The sequence below is a fragment of the Plasmodium relictum genome (assembly GCF_900005765.1).
Source record: "Plasmodium relictum strain SGS1 genome assembly, chromosome: 5".
Classification (NCBI taxonomy): Eukaryota; Apicomplexa; class Aconoidasida; order Haemosporida; family Plasmodiidae; genus Plasmodium; species Plasmodium relictum.
This window is the reverse complement of record NC_041683.1, coordinates 598,679-621,095: the sequence shown is the minus strand read 5'-3', so window position 1 is coordinate 621,095 and position 22,417 is coordinate 598,679. Positions and strand designations below refer to the sequence as shown.

Here is a 22,417-nt window from a genome sequence, read left to right as displayed (position 1 = left end):
TATGTTGTACTAAAATCCTATTAAATTAATGAAAAAATGTAAATTCTATAAAAAAAAGTATTTATTTTTTTTTTTTTTTAGACTAATTTTATTTATTATTTTTTTTTTTTCTTTCTTTGTTTTCATTTTTCTTAGTATGTTCATATTTTGTAATTTTTAATTCCTTTAAAGAAGGTAGAAAACTCTATACTTAAAAGCGTCTTTACGCAACATTTTTTCAGTAAAATAAATATACATATAAATGTGTAAATATATTTTTTTTCTCAATATCCTAAAAATCATAAATTTTGTTATATACACACAAAATATGTAACTGAAATATAATTAGTATTAAAAAAAATTCATCTTATTTTAATGATTATATATTTTTAAAATAAAATTTATAAAAATGTAAAATACATATTAGATTCTCTAATTAATAAAATGTGTTAATTTTTATTTTTTTTTATTTTTCGTTAAGTTATTCATTGATGCATTTGTTCACAATTCTTATATATTCAATTTTTAATTTATTAATATAAAAAAATAACAATTTTTTTTTTTATACTAAAAATGAATAATTTATAAACACACACATTTTATACATGAATTTACATTTCAGTTTAAGAATATAAATAATTCATTTTCTAGTAAAATAAATTATACCTTAGAATGAACTTTATTTATTTTATCCTTTTTCTTCTTAATAATTAAGGCTTAAAAAAAAAAAATTATTATAATTTCCTTTTTTTTAAATTTAAATTAGAACATTCTTATAATAGTTCTAAACAATTAATCTTAAGGATTAAACTATATACATATACACAAATTTACATATGCATGTATATATGCACATATTTAAATAAAAAAAAGTACACAAAAGCTTAATAAAAAACAATATACATACACATCTTTTTTTTTTTATTTGCTTATTAAAATATATTTAAAATTAGTTATCTATGAATATTTTTTTTTTTTATAATTTAAAAAAATAAAAAAAATAAAATTTCCATATATTCTAAATTTTGACATTCTGTTTTGCAGAGAACAAAAATACCCTAATTTGAAATACATGTAATGAAAACATGCTTTAACAAATCCATTTTATTTTTCTTTTTTTAATTGTAAAATTAAAGTTGTTTCAATTTTTTCTCTTTTTTTTATTTTATTTTTTTTTTTTTTTTTTTGTTTATTTTTTCATAAATTACTTTTTTTTTTCATGATAATTTTTTTTTAATATTTATTTTTCCAAATTAACGTTCGTTATATATATAATTGTGTGTATTTCTATGGTATATCTATTTATATATATATATATATATTTATGTGAAAAATTAATAACATATTTAAATTTATAAATGAAATATTTTAATTTGTAATCATATAAAAATCCTTTTGAATATTTTAATAGTAAATTAGAGTCAGTGTTCTTCATTAATTGTACAAAAAAAAGAAAAGAGATTTTTTTTTAAATTTGTACAAATATTTTGTGTTGCTCATAATTAGAACATACGAATTCTATATGCATATTTTTAGATGTTTGTGTTGTGTTTTTTTAATACAGTTCTGTAGCTTCTTTTTTTTTTTTTTTTTTTTTAATTTGACAAATCTAATTATTAAAATCACAGAAATATATTAAAACTCTTAATATATATATATATGCATTTGCTATTTATATGTATTTTTATTTAAAAGGATTAACTAAATTTTTGAAAATAAATAGAAATAAGCATATATATACAGAATTTTTTATAATTTTTTTTTTTCTGTTATATAAAATATTATATTATTATATGTATTTTTTCGTAAATACAAATAAAACAAAAATTCTTATGTAATTTTTCTTTTATGAAAAAAAAAAAAAAGAAAAAAAGATCTAATAACAAAGACTTTTATTTTTTTTATTATTTTTTTTTTTTCCCCTTTCATTTTTTAATAGAAAATTTAGTAAAACATAATTCATGCACACACGGAAAAAACATTTTTGTAAAAAGTAAAATTAATATAGCATCATTTAAAACTCATGAAATTTTGAAGTATTTTTTTTTTTTTAGCTCACTGTACTACATTTATAAATATTTATTTAATTGAACTGTAGAAAATGCATAATCTATTATATTAGTTGATACAGTTATTTTTACTTTATTCTATTAAATATTTTTTTTTCCTTATACATATTTCATTATAAATACATATACTAAATTTTATGTATTTTTTTTTTTTTATAAATTTAAAAGGCAAAAATTTATTGGTAAAAACATAATTATATTGTCGATTTTTTTTTTTTTCACTTTTAAATACTTGTATAAAAAGAAAAATTTTCTGAATCTTTTTTTTTTTTTTTGAAAAACTTAGATATATTTTTTATTCTTATTAAAATATTATTGTATCATTTTATGTTTTTATTTTATATGCGTATTCATATGAAGTATACTCTAAATATTAAGAATCAAACATAACTACAAAATAATAATATATGGAAAACTAATTTTACATAATAATTACCCAAGAATTTTTGAAAGGTTATAATGAAATTAAAAAATAAAATTAATTCAAAAAAAAAAAAAAAAAAAACATTTTATTAAGATATTATAAAAAGTAAAAAAAAATTAAATATATAATTGAGAAAGATATCTTTTATTTGTAAAAATGCTTTTGAAGTTAAAAAGAAAATATCTCATCACAAAGGATATAAAATCACAACAAAAATAAAATGAAATTATACTAGAATTTTATAAAAATATTATTTTTATAAAATTAAAAATAAAAAAAAAAAAAAAAGAAAAAAATAAAAATTAAAAAAAAATATGAAAAACTGTAAATATATGTATTTACATGAAATTAATGAAAATGAAAATATCTCTTCTTTAAAGAGAAGAAAATATATTAATATAAAAAGGAGTGTGAATACTGAAAGAAATAGTATTTTTTTAAAAAATAATAATTCAAATAATATTAATGATAACGAAGAAATTAAAATTATAATGGAAGATTCAAAGAAAAAAATAGAAAATTGTGATAATGACATTAATAATAAGAATAATTGTTTTAAAAAAGATAAAAATAATGGAGAATGTTTTAATAAATCTAAAATAACTAATATTTTAAAATGCTTTAACAGTTTAGATAAAAAAATTTCAATGTATGAGTATGAGTATTTATTAAAAAAAATGTTAATAAAAAATAATAATTATATAAATAAAACAAAAAGTAAAAAAATATTAAAAATTCAAAATAATAATATAAAAGTTAATAATATTACAAATGATGTCAATTCCATGTTTATAAACAACAATAATAATAATATCAACCAGAAGAAAAGTGGAAAGGGATATGCCAGTGATAGTAAAATTTACATTTGTAGAAAAATTAAACTAACAAATAAAATATATTATAAAAAAAAAAGAAGATCAAAAGACACCATTATAAATGAAAAATGTATTGGTTTAAATAATTTAGACAAAAATGATAACAATTTAATTATAAACAATCAATTATCAGATACGAACAATCAAAATAAATTAAAATCAATAACATATAAAAAGAAAATGAATCAAATTAACAAAATTTTGTATAATTTAAATCATTTTAACAAATTTAACAATTTTGAATTAAAAAGAGAAAATAAAAAAAAAAAAAAAATGTATTCTAAGGAAAAAAATGGAAATAATGTATATGAAATTTTTTGTTCTACAAAACAAGATATTGATAAAAATAAAATGAAAAATGGAAAAGAAATAAATGAAAGCTCTTTCGTTAATAAATATGAGCAAAAATTAAATCTTTTAGAAAAAAAAGAAAAAATAGCTGATATGAATTTGGTCTATGGAGATAATCATTTAGAAAATAAAGCTTCCATTTCTAATAATAATGAATCCAAATATTATTCTGATTATATTAATGAAAAAAAAATTCATAATTTTTCAGAATTTAAAATAAAAAATGAAAATATAATAGAAAAAAATTTTGGTAAGAAAACATTTTTTAAGCAACCTTTATCCAGTGGCATTGAAGCTTTCTTAAAAAAAAAAAAAAAGAAAAAAAAAAAAAAAAAAAAAAAAAAAAAAAAAAAAAAAAAAAAAAAAAAAAAAAAAAAAAAAAAAAAAAAAAAAAAAAAAAAAAAAAGTGGCAAAGATTAATAATGATCAGGTAAATAATAATATTTTAAGTAAAATGAGTAACCTATTAGTGTTAGATAAATATAACAGTAAAAACGATGATATTAAATTAGAAGATACAAATGAACAAAAAGAAGAGAAAAGCAAAATAATTAATTATGAAAAAAATATGATAAATTATGATGAACAAACAAAAAGTAATTTATTGTCTGATATAGAAAACAAAGCATCTGCTAATACACCATTATATATAACGGATCGTTTTCAAAAAATTATAGATAAAAATAACAAAAAACGCAATAAAGGTAAAATAAAACTTCATAAAATAAATGAATCAAGTACTAATAATAATATTGAAATGAAAAAAATGAATGAAAATTATTTATACAAAAGCAAAAGTTTTTTACATAAGCAAAGTAATGGTGATACTGATAATGATTGTTCCACTGAAAATTATATTGATAAGAATAACAACATTCCTTTTAATAAATATATAAATTATAATTTATATTGCTACAGTAATAATAGCAATATAAATAATATTCAAATCAATGATAAAACAAATTTTAAAAATTGCATTAATTCAAAAAATAACCCACATAATCATAATAATAATAAAAATAATTTTATCTTAAATAAAAAAAATAAAAAATTTCATCAGAATCGTGATAATAATTATAATTATGATAATATGAATAGCGAAACAAAGAATTTACCCAAATATAATGATTATGTATATTTCTATAATGATAATGAATATGCGTATAAACCAATGTCTACAAGTAATTTATCAATGACATGTACTAATGCACCAAATTATGCATTTACTGATACAAATAATGTTATTTTCCCTAACGTCCCCTTTAACACATCACCATATATAAATTATCAATATTATTTAAATAACAATATCAAAAAAATGTTTTATAACAATAATATGAATATTAATAATAAAGAAAATGACAGCAACAACAATAATAAAAGTAATAATAATAAAAATAAAAATAATAATAATAAAAATACTAATAATACTAATAATACTAATAATACTAATAATACTAATAATACTAATAATACTAATAATACTAATAATACTAATAATACTAATAATACTAATACTAATACTAATACTAATACTAATACTAATACTAATACTAATACTAATACTAATACTAATACTAATACTAATACTAATAATACTAATACTAATACTAATACTAATACTAATAATACTAATACTAATACTAATAATAATAATAATAATAATAATAATAATAATACTACTACTACTACTACTACTACTACTACTACTACTACTACTACTACTAATAATAATAATAATAATAATAATAATAATAATAATAATAATAATAATAATAATAATAATAATAATAATAATAATAATAATGATAATAATAGCAATGACAAAGATAATAATGATAGTAATGATAATACAAATTCTGTAAATGAGGAAGAGAAATTAAAAAAAAATTTTGATTCAGTTAGAAAAGGTAAAATTAAAATAAACAATAGTGACAATAAATTTAACATTGTAAATAAAATTTTAAAAAAATATGAATATAATAATTCTCCAAATTCAAACATTCCTATATCATCACAGAATGATACGAATTCAAAAAATTGTGATTTTAATAATGATAATAAATCTATGTATGATCTTTCAAGTTCTTACAATATGAATGAGAATTATTGCAAAATGAGAAGTGGTAATCACTCAAATTCAGATAAACATAAATTAACGAAATGTAGCAATAATATAAATAATCATTCAGTTCAATGTGTAAATAATTGTATTTATTCAAACGATAAAAGCAAGATAGTAAAAAATAATAAGAATAATAAATGTAGTAACTTTAATTTGCTAAAAAAAAAAGATGTAGGAAATAATTCTATTAATAATGTTGATTTTAATAATAATAAAACCCAATATCTAAATCATTTAATTGAAAATTCTTCTATTCGAAGCTCTAAATCTAATAGTAATGTATATTCAAACTATTCTTATCAAGAAAAAAGAATTTTAAATAAATCAAATAATTCATCTACTCTGAAAATTAAATCGCCTTGTTCAGAAAAATCATTTTATTTAAAAGATAATTCTTATAATATTAATTTAAGAAAGAAGAAAAAAAAAAAGAAAAAGAAAAAGAAAGATGATTCTAATAGTAATTGTAATAATAATACGATTGCTACAACATATACTATTGCTATGAATAATAATAATAACCATAATAAGAATAATATGCATACAATCAAAAATAAAATAGAATCTATGAAGAATGAGAGTGATGAAAAAATATATAAAAAAAAGAATATATATAATGAGAATACAAGTTTTAATTTTTCAGATAAAAAGTTTGAAAATATTAATAAAACAGTACAAAATGTTAGCGAATATAAGCAAGAAAAAAAAACTAACAATTTAAATGATGTAATAGGAATGAGTAACATTAATATCGACAATAATGTTTTAAATTATTCATATAAAAATAAAAAATATCATCATAATAATTCAAAAATTGGTAATATCAATAGTAAAGAAAGTGTAGAAGACAACAAATTAAACAGTAATTTGAATCAATTTAATATGTTTAATAATTTATTGGAAAACAGACTTTCAATTAACAATTCTTTCTATTATTTGAATAATAATTATTTCGATGAAAAAAATTTATACAAACATAAAAATGATTTTTTATATGATAATAATAGATATCAAGAAAATTTTCATAACAAATACCGATTCTTAAGTGAAGTTAATTTTAAAATTAAGAAATCTAAATTACTAGATAGACTAAATAAGGACAAATCCTTAAATAAATATAACTTAAGTGAGAATTACTTAAATAAAAGTGATACTAATGAAAGTGATTTAGCTATCAATGGAAATAACGGAGATTATATTAGTAATGCAAATTTTTATAATAATTTATGTGAACTTCACCCAAGTATAAAAGAAGAAAATAAATATATAAAAAATTACAAGGAATTTTTTCATGATAATTATATGAATAATATTGTTAATTCAAATAAATTATATACAGAATATATAAACAATAAAATAAATAATAGTTTACATAATAAAAGTTTTGATAATTTTTTTAATTTTATGCATTCTTATAATATTCAGCAATTATTTAAAAATAACAATTTATATTACGTAAATTATGTTAATGATTTAAAAAATAATTATGAAAGTAATCTTTTATGTATTAATTACATTAATTACCTTAATAACATTTATTTTATAAACAATAAAAAAAATAAATATTATACAGATAAAGAAAAAAAATTATATAATGATAAAATGAGTGATTATCATTATGAAAAATATTATATGAGAAATTCTCTTCCCAATTTAAAATGTAATAATATGAAAAATTCTGTAGAAAATAATAATAGTTGTTATATTAATAAAAATACAAATATGCATAATAATGGTTACTATGAGTATAATAATAATGAAAGTAGTAATAACAAAAGTAATAATGATGATGAAGAAAATTACAAGTTAAATAATAATTCTATAAAAAATAATGAGATAAAAAACATAATGAACAAAAAGATTACTAACCCTAATTTTGATAATACAAGTAGAACGGCGGATAATAATAAGTATCATAAATATATGAATAAAAATATAAATGAAAATAATGATTTCAATAATTATAATAAAAAAAGTAGCAATATAAGAGGAGAAAATTCTTATAATAATTATAAATTAAATTTTTTCAAGAATAACAAAAACAAAAAAGATTTATATAATTTAACGACGAATAATTTCTATGCAAAAGAATTTAATTATTTTAGCAATAATTATAATATTAAAGACGACTTAGATAAAAATTTTTTTTTTAATAATTACGAATTTTTTACAAAGTATAATTTTTTAGGAAGCTCATTTAATAAAAACTTCAAACATAATAATGATCATTCAGTTTTTTATAGGAATTCTCATTTTAACGATAAAATGAATCAGACATATATATCTGATAACCTTTTTTCAGATTATAATGAAAGATTTTTAGATTATTTCCAAAATAAAAAAAATAAATTGAAGTTTGACGAACTATACAAACAAAAAATGCATAATTTTGATAATACCATTCTTAACAATAATATGTTAAACGATTTTTATAATACTAATAAAGAATTATATAACAATTTTTTTTCCTATTATAATTATAATCAATATTTAAATAATAAATTACCATTTTATAATTATCATAATTACTATCCTTATACCATATCACCAGAAATGTTACCATATGATTATTCAAACATGTATACTTATAATAAACCTTTAAATATAAATAATTTTAATAAGAATCATTCAAAATATAATTCACATCATCCTGATTCTTCAAAGAATGATTCAAATATTAATGAAAATGAGTTATTATATAATGAATATTTATATTATAAAAATATGAATAATAATGATATTATTATTGATATATATAATAAAAATAAATTCTGCGATAAAATAAATGAAGAAATAGTATCAGAAAATCTAAATAGTAATATGAATAACTATAATCAAATGAATAGTGAAAATTGCAGCAATAAAAATAATAACATAAAAGATCATAGAAGAGTACGAAGTCTTGATTTAAAAACTAAGTTAAAATTTTTAGAAAAAGATGAAAAAAGCAATATTAGAAATTTTAGCACTCAATCTCGGTTTATAAGTGAGAATAGAATATTAAAAAAAGAACCTGATAAAAATAAGGATGGAAATAAAAATAATGATAATAATAGAAGCAAAAATGATCTTAATATAAAGTATATAAGTAATTGTTATGAGAATGAAAATTTATTTATTAAAAAAAATAAAGCATATAATTTAAATGATGACATAGAAATGGAACAGAAACAAAGTGATAATTTAAAAAAAAAAAAAGACTATTTAAAAAACAATAATAATGAAAACAATTATATAAAACAAAATAATCAAATAAAAGATGATACTATTATGGATAAATATATAAGCACATCATATGATGATAATAAGACATATATTAAAAAAAGTATAAATGATAATATAGAAAAAGAAACATTAAAAAATAATAAAAACAATAGAAAATATAATTTTAATAGTTTAAATGATATAAAAGAAGGAAACGAAAAAGTTGAAAAAGTTGAAAAAGTTGAAAAAGATGCAAAATGCTATGAAATTAATAAGAAAATTAATAAGAAAAAAAAGAATAATCTTGGGGAAAATCAAATTTTAAATGTAAAAGAAAATTCATTAAAAAAAGTGAGAAATTTAAGTTGTATTAGTTTAATACATTATAAAAGTAATATAAAGGAAATCGTTTCATTATATAAAAAAAGAAGTGTATCATTAAATTTATATAATAAAGAAAATAAAAATTCTATTATTATTAATCCTATTGAAAATCATAATTTACTAAGTAAATTTACAAATGTAAATGAAAATGAAGCCAAGAAGAAAAAAAAAGATGACATAAATATTTATAAAAAAGATATTTTCCTTTTGTTTTATAAGACTGAAAGAAAATTAATTAATTTATTAAAAAGGGTAAAACCGTCTAAGGATATTAAACTAACGAAACAAAATATTTTTTTACTACTGTCAAAATTAATTAAGCACTTATTTAATTGTAATATAAATATTTATACAGTTGGTTCGACAGCATATGATGTCGACTCAAAAACAAGTGATTTAGATATAGTTATTCAAACACATTTATACAACCCAAAATATATTTTACATAATATATACAATTATATTAATCAAATAAAAGAAAGTAATAGTAATAACTCTAAAGATAGTAATGATAATATTAGCAATAAAAATAGTAACGATATTGACAAGTTTTCCTTTTTTAACAATGTAGAATTACAATTAGTTGATTCAGCTAGAGTTCCTATATTAACTTTGAAAAAAAATAAAATTGTTTGTGATGTATCAGTTAATACAAATAATTCTTTAAAACATACTGAGTTCTTTTTATGTACATTAGAGAGTTTTCCTAATTTAAAAAATGTTATGAGAATGTTAAAATTTTTATTAAAAGTAAGAACATTGCCTTCTATGAAACAAGGGGGATTACCTACTATACTTTGGATGATGCTATCAGTTCGTTATTGTAAAATTTTTAAAAGTAGAAATAACTCGAATGATTCTAATGATTCTAATGATTCTTCATTTCTTAGTTTTCATGACAAGAGTAATATTCCTTATTTTAATATTTACAATGATAACATAAATCATCCTTTTTATAAGAACTGGTTTTTAAATAATAGAATTTTATGTTTAAATGATTTTAAAAATTCTGAACTTTATTTTGATGAGCAGAAGAAAAATAATTATTCTGAATATGAATTATTTTTACATAATCTAAAAGTAAATCAATTTTTAAATAATAATTTTCATTATTTTTCATATTTGAAAAGTAATGTAAATAAATTAAACTATAAATGTTTAAGTCAACCTCGAGAGGAGGATAATAATATAGAATTAATTCATAAAAATTTTAATTGTTTTAATAATTACTTTAATAACTTAAATAATGGTGCATATTTTCATCATTTTAATAATGATTATCTTTGCAATTCTAATATAAATTATTTTAATAATTCTAATAGAGAAAATTTAAGAAATAATATTAATTTAGATTGCCTTAATAATTTTCATTTAAATCAGTTAAATAATTGTAATGGGGACCATTTTCCTTATAAATTAACTCATGAAGAAAATATAAATAATAGTTGTGATGATGACAACTTTTATTCACATCAAAATGGAATAAATTCAACTAGAACTACATCAAATTGTTATATTAAAAATACAAATTATCAAAAAGAAGAACAACATTGCTTTAACTACTCCAATAGTAATAATGATAATGAATCAAATAATTTCAATGGGAAATTTAATACATTTCATAATTTATCAAAAAATGATTTTGATATTAATCATGATAAAGAATTAATTAATTTATCTCCACTTGTTCATAAAAATGACGAAAATTTTGAGGTGAATTATGAAGAAAATAGAAATATAAATAAAAAATTGAAAGAGAAAAAAAGTTCTTGTAATTCCATTAATAGCTTAGAAAGATTAAATTATTTTTATATTAAAAATGATAACAAAGAGGATAGTATCATGCACAAATATAAAAATAATATTCTAGAAAATGAGAATCATATAAATTTGTTAAATAGCAGAAATTATGAGAATAATACAAATTTTAGATATAGTGCTAATGATTTATTTACTAACTCATCTAACTTATCTGATTCTAGTTGTACATGTATTGTTAATCAGAGTTTAATAGGAGAATCATTTAATTTTAATAATAATAATTGTTCATCATATAATGAAGAAATTAATAATAAATGTAAAATTAAAGAAGGTTTAAATTTATTTTATAATAAGTTTTTTAAAATGTCTTATGATTGCGTGAATAGAATATTTTCAAAAAATGAATATGATGAACTAAATGAAAAAAATTGTTTAAAACATTTTGTTGAATTTCATAATAAAGATTTAGATCACATAAATGAAGAAAAATTGTCTATCTACTGCTCAGCCATGTCCGACTGTTCTTTTATTAAAAGAAAAAAAAAAGAAAAAAAAAAAAAAAATATATTAAAAAAAATGTATAAAAATAGTAAAATATTAGCAAAATACAAAAACCTTATTAAATTAAATGATATTAATGAATATTTTTTAAATAAAAAAAAAAAAAAAAAAACTCAAGAATGGAATATATTTTATGATATAGAAGATTATATATATGAAAAAAAATTACATAGCGATAAAAAATGTAAAAATATAAATAAAAATCAAATTGATGATGATAATACTAATAATAAGAAGAGGGATATTAACGAAAATTATTTAATGAATATATCCCCTTTATTTTATTCTCTCATGGTATTTTTTAATGAATTAAATTCTAGAAAAAAGTTAATGAAAACAATTAACATTATTGATGATAATAAATGTTATAAAAAAAATATAGATGAAATTAACAAAAAAGTTTTATCATCAGTTTGTCATGGAGGAGTATGGGATGAACTACTAACATTATATGATCCAATATATAGTTTTAATTATGATTCATATATTAATAGAACAAAAACATATTATAAGAATATATACTTGAATGGCAATTCAGTAAATAAAAATGTTCCAAATTATAACTTAATGAAAAATAATAATGATAATAATTTTTTGAATATAAAAATGGAGAAAAGTAATAATGATTATTTTAACAAAAGAAAATTTAGAGAAAATTATGACCATCAAAATGATAATATATATTCAGAAATTAAAAGCTCTAAACAAAGTAGTGAAGATAACAATTTAAGTAGTTTTAATAAAATGAAAAATGTAAATGACTGTGAGATAATTCATACTTCTAATAAAAGCTATATAAGTGATAACAATGGTTATAGTGAAAGTGAAAATTATAGTTATCAGAATAAAATAAAAGAAAAAAAAATAGAAAAAATAAAAATTATGAATGAAAAAGAAATTCATAAAAGCGAGTTGAATAATAGTGATACAGATAAAAACATAGTGAAAGATAATGAATCGTATCAAAATAACATAAACAATGGCATATCCAATATAAATATAAAAAATTATAGTGATTCAAATAACGATTATTTCAATGATGATAAAACAAAAAAAAATAATTTAAATGAAAATGAACATTTCGAAAATAATTTCAATCTTCACATATCAAGAAACAATGCCTTATATTATCAGTCTTATAATCCTATTCTTTCAAACAATTTAAAATATTCATTCGATATGAACGCATATATTTATAATAAGAATAATATATTTCCTTATTATGCCAACGTAAATAATTTTAATTTACATAAATATTATCCCAATGAACATTTTTTAAATATTAATTATATGAATATAAAAAATTCTCCAAATTTTAACTTTCATTGTTTTATGAATTATTTAAATTCTAATTATGAATTATTAAAGTATCATAACAATATTGTGAATTTCAATAATAATAAAGAAAATAATTTAGGAAAAGAAAATGAAGAAGTATTGCAAAGAAAGGATGATAATCCTAACAAAAAAAAAGAACAAGTTGTAAATAAAAATACTACCATTACTACCATTAATGCTATTAATAATAATAATTATGAAATACAAAATAAAATTTATCATGATTTTTTTTTAAGAAATCTTTATTTAAATGCATATTTGATGCATAATAGTGTATATGGAAGAAATCCACCTAAATTAAATAGAATAGATAAAAATATATATCAATCAATTTTTTTTAGTAATCCAAATATTAGTTTTAATAATCAGAATAATTATGCTTCAGATGAAATTCGTGTAAAGTATAACAATTCAAATAACCTAATGAATATAAAAAATACACATAATTTTAAAAGTTTTAACAATTGTGAAAGGAAATATGAGCATAATATAGATTTAGCTAGTAAGGTAAGTAGTGCAACCTGGTTAATATATTTATATGAATTAAAAAGAGCAAGTTTTTTTATTAATTATTATTTTTATCATTTAAATATGTTTATTAAATTTAAAAATTATTTTATAAACTATGAGGAAAATTATAAATTATTCGAACACAAGCAACGGCTCATATTAAATTATGATAAAAAAAAAGAGAGTAAAAAACTAAAACAAAATTATGAAAAAAGGGAATTTCTGAATAATAACACTATATATAATAAAATTTGTATGACCAATAATAATAATAATAATACTTTTGAATATTTAAAAAGCTCTCATGAACTTTTCGGAAAGGATTATGATCAGATAAATCAACGAGAAATAAAAAATGTAGGATCATATGAAAGGGAAAAATCAAATATTTTTTTAAAAAATATGGAAAAAATTTTAAAATGTACAATACAAAACTTAAATTATTGTATCAATGCATTATTTGAAAAAATAAAAGGAGAGATATATACATTACCTTTTCATATAGACGAAATTAATAATAAAAATAATTATGATAATAATATAAATAATAACCTAAAATGTAATTCTAGCGAAATTAGTAATTTAAATAGTAGTAGTAATGAAATGAGTAATAGTAACCTTAATTTAAATTATGATAATTGTACTAACATAGATAATAATATGAATAGTTACGGTTTAGTTTTAATTGAAGGAAAACTTGTTTTTGTAAAATTTTTAAATATCTGTGTTGATAAAGAAAAGTTCTGGCATGAAAGATTTTTGTGTAGAAGAGATATTAGAACAGTTATACATGCTAAAGCACTTGATGTTCTTTTTATTTCTAATAAAAAAATTAAAATTAAGAATAAAAAGACAAATGCTTGCTGCATTTTAGAAAATGTAAAGGAAAATATAAGTGAAAAATCTTCTCTTAATAAAAATATAGAAATAAATTTAAATAAAGATGATAATATAAATATAAAATCTTCTCAGGATTTTTTATCTAATAGTACTTCTAATATTGATTGTTTCTTATCAGAGGAAAGTACATTAGATGAAAAAAAAGCAGAATCGAAACGTCTTAAATTATCAAATACAAATATGTTTGCTAATGAAAAAACAAAAAAAAAATTAAATTTGAATGAAGATAAAGAAACAAACAATTTAAAATCGTTTGAAGAAAAAAGCAACTGTTTAGTTGACAATTTAAAAAATAACATAAAAATATGGAATTTTAAAAAGGCAAAACAAAAAGAAAAATATAGCAATTTTATATATAATTCAAAAAATAATTATATAGGAATTTTATTAGAACAAAATAAGGATAAAAAATTTTTTTTTAAAAATTGCTTGAATAGTTCTTTTGAAGAAGTAGGAACAACTAATAAAAATTCAAAAAAAAAAGATGAAGAAAATGTTTTTTTGATTAATCCTTGTAACTTTGTTACTAGAGTCAATGTAAAAACGGTTTATGTATCAAGTAGAAATCTTCAAAACAATTTAAGAAATACAATATTTGAAAAAGAAATTGTAACAAGAAACAGTATGGAAGAATTAAAAATAAATAAAAGTGATGCTTTGAAAAAAGAAACACATATTAAACATTTTAAAAAAAAGATAAAAGAAAAGGATGATCGAGATAAGGATAATGAAGATAAAAAAGAAGATAATGATTTTTATTGTATAAGAATAATAACTAGAGATGAAATAATGAGGTATAAAGAATTAATAAAAATTATGAAAACTTGCCCATATTATTATAAAAATGCCAGAAAAATTTCAAATTTCACCCATACTCCTTTGCAACAGCCAGTAAGTGTATGTTATTTTTGTAAAAAGAGGGGAATATTCAATGTTAAAACGAATTACTTTAATTTGTCTTCACTTCATTCAGACGTAAGGAACGAGATCAATACATTTCTTTATAATTTATTTTATGAAAATAAAAAAAGAAACAATTATAATAACTTTTTATATAAAGATGAATTATATAATGAAGAAAAATCCATAAATATTAAACATAATTCATTAAAAACTTTAAAAGATTCATTAAATGAAGAAAAGTGTAATATCAAGAAACATAAAAAAGGAGATGAGTTATATAATATAGAAAAACAAATTAATAATGATAATTTTGTAAAAGAAAATGTAAAATGCATTTATAATGAAAAGCTAATAGAAGATAAAGTAAGTAAAAATGGAGAAAAAGAAGAAAGTAAAATACAAGCATCTTTTGATTTAAATAATAGAAAAGTAGAAGAAGTAGATAATGATAAAATAAATTACAAATTGATATTAAATAGTAATGAAGCTACATTTAAAAATGAGTCAAAAACGAATAATTATGAAATTAAAAATAGTATTATAAATGAAAAAGGTATCATATTAGGTAGACAAAATGAAATTGATAAAAAAAAAAGTCACAAGCAGAATTTTGTTAATGAAGAAAGTGAAATAACAAGAAACAGTTTCAAGGTTAATTACAATAAAGATTATCCAAAAAATGAGAGCAGGGAAGAAATTATAAATAGAGGAGATAAGAATATTAAAAATAGTATATATGTAAGTAACAATAAAAAAAAGAATTGGAATTTAAAAGATAACAAGAAAATTAAGAAAAATTCCTTTTATGATGAAAATTTTAAACACTTTATTGAATGCTCACAAACAATTGGTAAAAAGAAGAATTGTACAAATAATTTTAATAATAATAGAAATAAAAATAATTTTTCTGAATACAGTTTTCTAAAAAAAAAAAAAATTTTTGATGAATTTAATGATACTAATCGAGAAGAAATAAGAAATTGGGATTTTCATAACACAATTATGATAAATAGTGATACGAATAAATACTTAGTTAAAGAGAATGGAGAACATAATTTTTTTCATTTGAATAAAAATGATTTAAATGGTACAAACTTATTTAAAAATTTAGATAATATAAATAGAAAAAATTATAATTCTTTAGAAATAGAAAATAATAGTTCTTTTGATAAATTAAAAGAAACAATGCATGTAACAGATACGCAAAAATATGCAATAGAAACATTAATAAAATTTAAAGATTTAAAAAAAAAAAAAAAAAAAAAAAATTAAAGTTGAAATAATTTTTTTCTTTTTTCTTTTTATAGACAGAATAAATACTAATATAAAATATATCATTTAATTATAAGAAAAAAAAAAGAAAAAGAAGTAAATCAAATTATAATTAAAATAAAGATATATTTATTTTTTTATTGCGTAATAATTAAAATAATAAGACATATGATTATTAACATAAAGTGAAATATTTATAACAAAAACAGTTTTATTGAAGAATATTGTTAAATATCATTTGAACAATAATTTTGTAAATTATCATATGTAAATATATTAGTAAATTTGTGTAAAATAAATATCTTTTCAAAAACAAAAAAATAATAATTTTTAAGGCATACTAATTATAAAATGTAATATATCTAAGAAAAACTAGTAAATATTAATTAAAAGAAAAAAATATAATTAATATAATTCAAAATAATCTTTATAGTTTTATGAAAATCAGTAATATGGAGAGTAGTATATCTTTTTTATAAAATTTAGAAAAAAAAAAAAAAATACACCTTATGAAAAGGTGAAATTTTAATTTTTAGTTATAATTAAAATTGAAATAGATAAATACTAAATTAACAAAACGAAAAAAAAGAAAACCGTTTTATAAAATTTTTTAATTTTGTTTTTTTCTTTGAGTTTGATTCGCTTTTTTATTTAATTAGCAAAAAGAAAAAAAAAATGATAAATATTTATGTAATACTAATTTATATATATATATATATATATATATATATATATATATATATATATATATATAATTATATAGTTTTAATGCATATTTTTTTTTTTTTTTTTGTCAAATTGTTTACATTTTTTGTTTTTTTTTTTCTTCTTTTTATATTATTGTTGTATAAAATTTAATTATTAAAAAAAAAAAATTTTAAAGATAATTAAAAAAAATATATTTAAATACAAAAAAAAAAAAAAAAATTTTTTTTTTAATTAATAGTAAAAGTTTATTTTCTTTTTTATTTTATATTCTTTTATTACTATTTGTATCTAACTATTACACTTAACCATAGTTATATAAATGCTCTGGATACATTAATATATTTTAAGAACTTTTTAATTTTTATTAAAATTAATTTTTTTTAATTTTCCTTTTCTTCTATCACATTAATAATCTTTAATTATTTTGTTGTTAAATTTTTAATTTTTATGTATTTATTTGTAATAATGATATTGTACATTGCTTCTTTTTTTTTTTTTTTATTCATTAGACTATATTTTTATTGTTAGAATAATTCAAAAAAAAAAAAAATTTAATAATTTGATTTCTCTACAAATTTTGCTTTTTATGCTTTATTAGTTTTTTTCTTTTTTTTAATTTTTTTTTTCTTTATATTACATAGAAGTTAATATAATTAAATGAATTATTTCTTATAAAAACTTGTATTATAATTTTTAAATCATATTTAAATAAAAATTGAAATGTACTTTTTTTAATAGGTATGTTGTTTTTAATATATAAAGTTCGAATGGAATATGAAAAATAAATCTTAAAAAGTAACTATGCTGTTATAAAAAAAAAAAATTTTTTTTCTTTTCTTTTTTCTTCTTCTATATATATATGCATATCCAAGGAAAAATTTTAATTTTTAATTTGTACAGTGTCTATAATTCCAAATCTTTTAATAATTAAATAATTAACAATCATAATTAATTTTCATTAGAAAATTAACTTTGATTACTTTAAATAAAGTTAAATAAAAAATTGACAAGAATACAAGTAGATAAATGAAAAATATACATTATCTTAAAAATTTAACGCTTTAACAAAGTATCTATAATTAAATATTTCAGAAAAAGAAAAAAAGACAAAAAAAAAAAAATGTGAAATTCAAATATTTTTATTTTTTGATATAAATTAAAAATTTATTAAAAAAAAATTTTACTACTGTATTATTAATATTTTTAATTTTTTTTTTTTGTAACTAAAATATATAAATGGAAACTTGTGTATTAAAATATATAAAAAAAAGAGATTTTATAATAAAAAAAAATTTAAATAAAATAAAAAAAAAGAGAAGCATATATATATATAAAATAGTTCCAATATATTTTATAAATTAATTGTATAAAATTAGTTTTGGAAATAGTAAAAAAAAAAAAAAAAAAAATTAAAAATTAATATAAATAATTTAATATTTCATTAATGCATATGTATATAAATGGTATTCACATAAATTATAAGTGAATAATAATTTTTTTTTTTTTCTTATTGTTTTTATTTATAACTTTTCATTTCAAAGAACACGTTTATTTGATACTAAATTTTTAATATAATATATAGTAAAAAGAGATAAAAATATAAGTACAAATAATTTAATAAAACAATATATAAAAGCCTTATTTGTAATTTTCTTCATTTTTTCTATGTGTATCATATGTTTAGATGATAAATATTTTATCTCATTTTTTAATTTTTTCGTTTCATGAACAATTTCTTGAATATAGTTTGTAAAGTCTTTTACATAATCAGAACTTAAAGATGGATTTTCTCCTAATCCTATAGCAACAGTAGTTAACTTCTTACCTATCCATTTATTATTTTTTAGTGTTAGAGTATATACACCAATTTTTTTTGTATAAAAAAAGAAAATACCCTCACTAGCTTCTTTTTTATATACAATATTACCATCTGGATCGGATATCAAAAGCTCAATAATATTATCATCGGATTCATTATTAGAATAAAAAACCCCCCTAAAATAAGTATCTATTTTATTTACTTCTTCAAATAAATATTCTTCCGAATTACCAGCTATCTCAAAAGTTAATAAAGTAGATGGTTCAAAATTTTGCATATTTTTATTCCAAATGTTGGTTAAGTCATCCTCACTTTCCATTTCTTCTTCAATATCATTATAATAATGGAAATCTTCAATATCTGGTTTCATTTTATTATTTTTTTCATTTAAATTATTATCTGAACTAGGAAATTTTCTTTCATTTTTACTTTCTTCTATGCTATCTTGAAATTTTTTTTCTAACTTGAGATATTCCTCATTAAAATTATCTTCATCTAAATTATCTTTTGTTTCATTTATAAATCCACTTAAATTATCTTCTAAATTCTTACGTGTTCCTTTTTTTTTCTTATTTTTCTTATTCGATTTATTCTCATTTGTGGAAGTATCATATTTATTTAAATCATTAATAGAATTTAAATTATTTTTGTTATCATTTTGATTTTCTTTATTTTGAGAATTATCTGATAGTCCTTTTGATATTGCTTTATCTACTACACATAAAATTATAAACAAAGAAAATATAAAATAGTATGTAAGAATGAATTTCATTTTTAAAATATGTGACTTTTATATTTTACTAAATGTTCATTCTCAAAATTTAAAAAAAGAAAAAAAAAAATTAAATGATTTAATAGTAAATAATAATAGGAGAAAAAAAAAAAAATATGAAATTGCTAAATTAAAAAAATAAAAAATAAAATAAGTATCCTCATAAAATGTAAGATAATAAAAACTAATAATAACAATAGAATAATAATTTAAAATCCTATGTTTAAAAGAATTATGAATAAATTATATTAAAAATTATTATGTTAATATTATTATGAAGTACAATGTATAAAATATAATATAAAAAAAAAAAATATATATATATATATATATATATATATATTAAAATAAAAAAAAGTAGATATTCAAGCAAAAATATAAATATAAAAATGTTAAGTTGTTTTATTAATTTTTTTTTCTTTTTTTACTTATATTGAGTTAGATATATTTGTTATAATATATTATAATTATAGATTCTTTTATAAAAATTAAAAAAGAAATTTTTATTTTAAATTTAGTTCATTTTATATCTATAAAGAAGATCAAAGTTACATAAATTAATAAGAATTTTCCAAAGAAAAGGAAAAAAAAAAAAAGAAATAACTCAGTTAAAAAATGTTATTTCAAAATGTTAAATAATAATTAATAGTAAAATATTATTAGTTTTAACTATTTATTAATAATACTTTCTAAATAATAAATGTAAGACTTAACACATCTTTTTACTTATATATTTTATTATTGAATCTTTTTTTTTTTTTTTAATTATAAATAAAACATAAAATTAAAAACAATTATATTATTTTTTAAGAATATCTATATAAACACAATATTGTATTTTCTTTTCTTTTTCTAAAATTTTAATTAATGATTTAAAAGTATGTAAATATCAGCATATATATTGATATAAATGTTATTTTTTCTTTTTTTTTTTTGTAATGAGTTTGATGTATAGAATTTTATTTTTCATAAAAAAATAATACAATAAAAAAAAAGAAAATTTTTTTTTTTTTTTTTTCAAATATATGTAAATGTATTAATTTAAAAATTATTCATTTTTCTTCATTTTTTTTAAAGCCTTTTGTCTAACAATTTTAAGAGATAAGAGTGAAATGGAATCAAAAAGAAATTTTGGTATACAATTGTATAAATAAATTTGAATTTTATGAAAAAAATAGGGAGATGATATAACATTATAAAACAAGACATTTCCTTCTTTCATTTTTTGTATAGCACTTTTAGCGTATTTATCTGAAGAAGGCACAAACAGACTTGGTTTTTTTATTTTTGATAATTTTGTTACAATAAATAATGGAATATGACATTGTACTTCTATATTGTGTTCTTTTAATTCAACCTGAAAAAAATAAAAAAAAAATTGAATAAAAACATTCATAAACATTTATTTTTAAAATATTTTTTTAATATTTTATATATATAGTACACTTAATGAATTAGCAAAAGAACAAATAGCTTCTTTAACTGATGAATATATAGTGTATAATGGGCATGATTTCAAAGCTGTTACTCCACTCGATGTAAATAAAATTAATCCTTTTTTCTTTTTTATCATTACTGAAATTAGAAAAAAAAATAGAAAATTTTTTATTAATGAATTTTAATATATATATAATATATATATAGTGTAACAAAGAGTTTTAAAATAATTTATAAAAAAATTTTTACTAGGTAAAACTAATTTTGTCATAAAATAAGAAGATAATAAATTGACATTTACTAATTGTTCTATTAATTCCGTATTCATTTCATAGTAATACTATCAAAAAAAAAAAAAAAAAAAAATAAGTATTCATAAATATATATATATATATTAATTTCTTATATTGGTAATATTTTTTTTTGTACTAATGGATGAGGATAAGAAACACCAACATTATTAATTAAAATTCCAATATCTAAATTTTTTATTTTGTCTTCTATTATTTTATATGACGAAAAATTATGTTCATTATAATCAAAAGTTAAAATATCAATATTCCCTTTATAATTAGAATTTTTTTCTAACAAATCTTTTTTTATTTTAACTAATTCACTTTCATTTCTACTAATTAATAATAAATTTACATTTTGTTTTATTAAAGAATAAGTTAAACTTTTACCAATACCATCTGTGCAACCTGTGATTATAACTGTATTTCCGTAACTTTTCAACTTTTTTACAAATATTTTAGATTTTAACTAAGAAAAGAAAAAATAAATAAATAAGTTATATATATACATAATAATGTGATTTATTCTAAATAAAGTTGAAAAAGTTTAAAAGTATAAAATAGGAATATATCTTACATAATTAAGTAACCAGTAAAAAAAAAAAAATAAGTTTTTTAAAACAACTACTAAACCAACGCAAAATACGATTCTCATAAAATGTGATCTAAGTGAATTTATCATTCTTAAAAATTATTCTTTTTATCTTTTATCTTTTTTTTTTTCAACAATAT

At 17.1% G+C, this 22,417-nt stretch overlaps 3 protein-coding genes across 3 annotated transcripts; 1 reads left to right on the top strand and 2 right to left on the bottom strand.

Annotated features, from left to right (window-relative positions):
• Nucleotides 1-2,786: 2,786 nt before the first annotated feature.
• On the top strand, nt 2,787-16,656 carry PRELSG_0516600 (erythrocyte membrane-associated antigen, putative; the record flags this gene model as incomplete). The annotated part of the gene is given in 2 exon segments (XM_028675427.1): nt 2,787-4,115; nt 4,120-16,656. Coding segments are annotated over 2 exon segments (13,866 nt in total).
• Nucleotides 16,657-18,899: 2,243 nt separating this feature from the next.
• On the bottom strand, nt 18,900-19,955 carry PRELSG_0516500 (transmembrane emp24 domain-containing protein, putative; the record flags this gene model as incomplete). Its single annotated transcript, XM_028675426.1, has 1 exon — nt 18,900-19,955. One exon carries the CDS (start codon nt 19,953-19,955, stop codon nt 18,900-18,902), a length of 1,056 nt encoding a protein of 351 aa, XP_028532016.1.
• Nucleotides 19,956-21,003: 1,048 nt separating this feature from the next.
• On the bottom strand, nt 21,004-22,367 carry PRELSG_0516400 (steroid dehydrogenase, putative; the record flags this gene model as incomplete). Its single annotated transcript, XM_028675425.1, has 5 exons — nt 21,004-21,312; nt 21,400-21,530; nt 21,642-21,732; nt 21,822-22,154; nt 22,263-22,367. 5 exons carry the CDS (start codon nt 22,365-22,367, stop codon nt 21,004-21,006), a joined length of 969 nt encoding a protein of 322 aa, XP_028532015.1.
• Between the last annotated feature and the right edge of the window lie 50 nt (nt 22,368-22,417).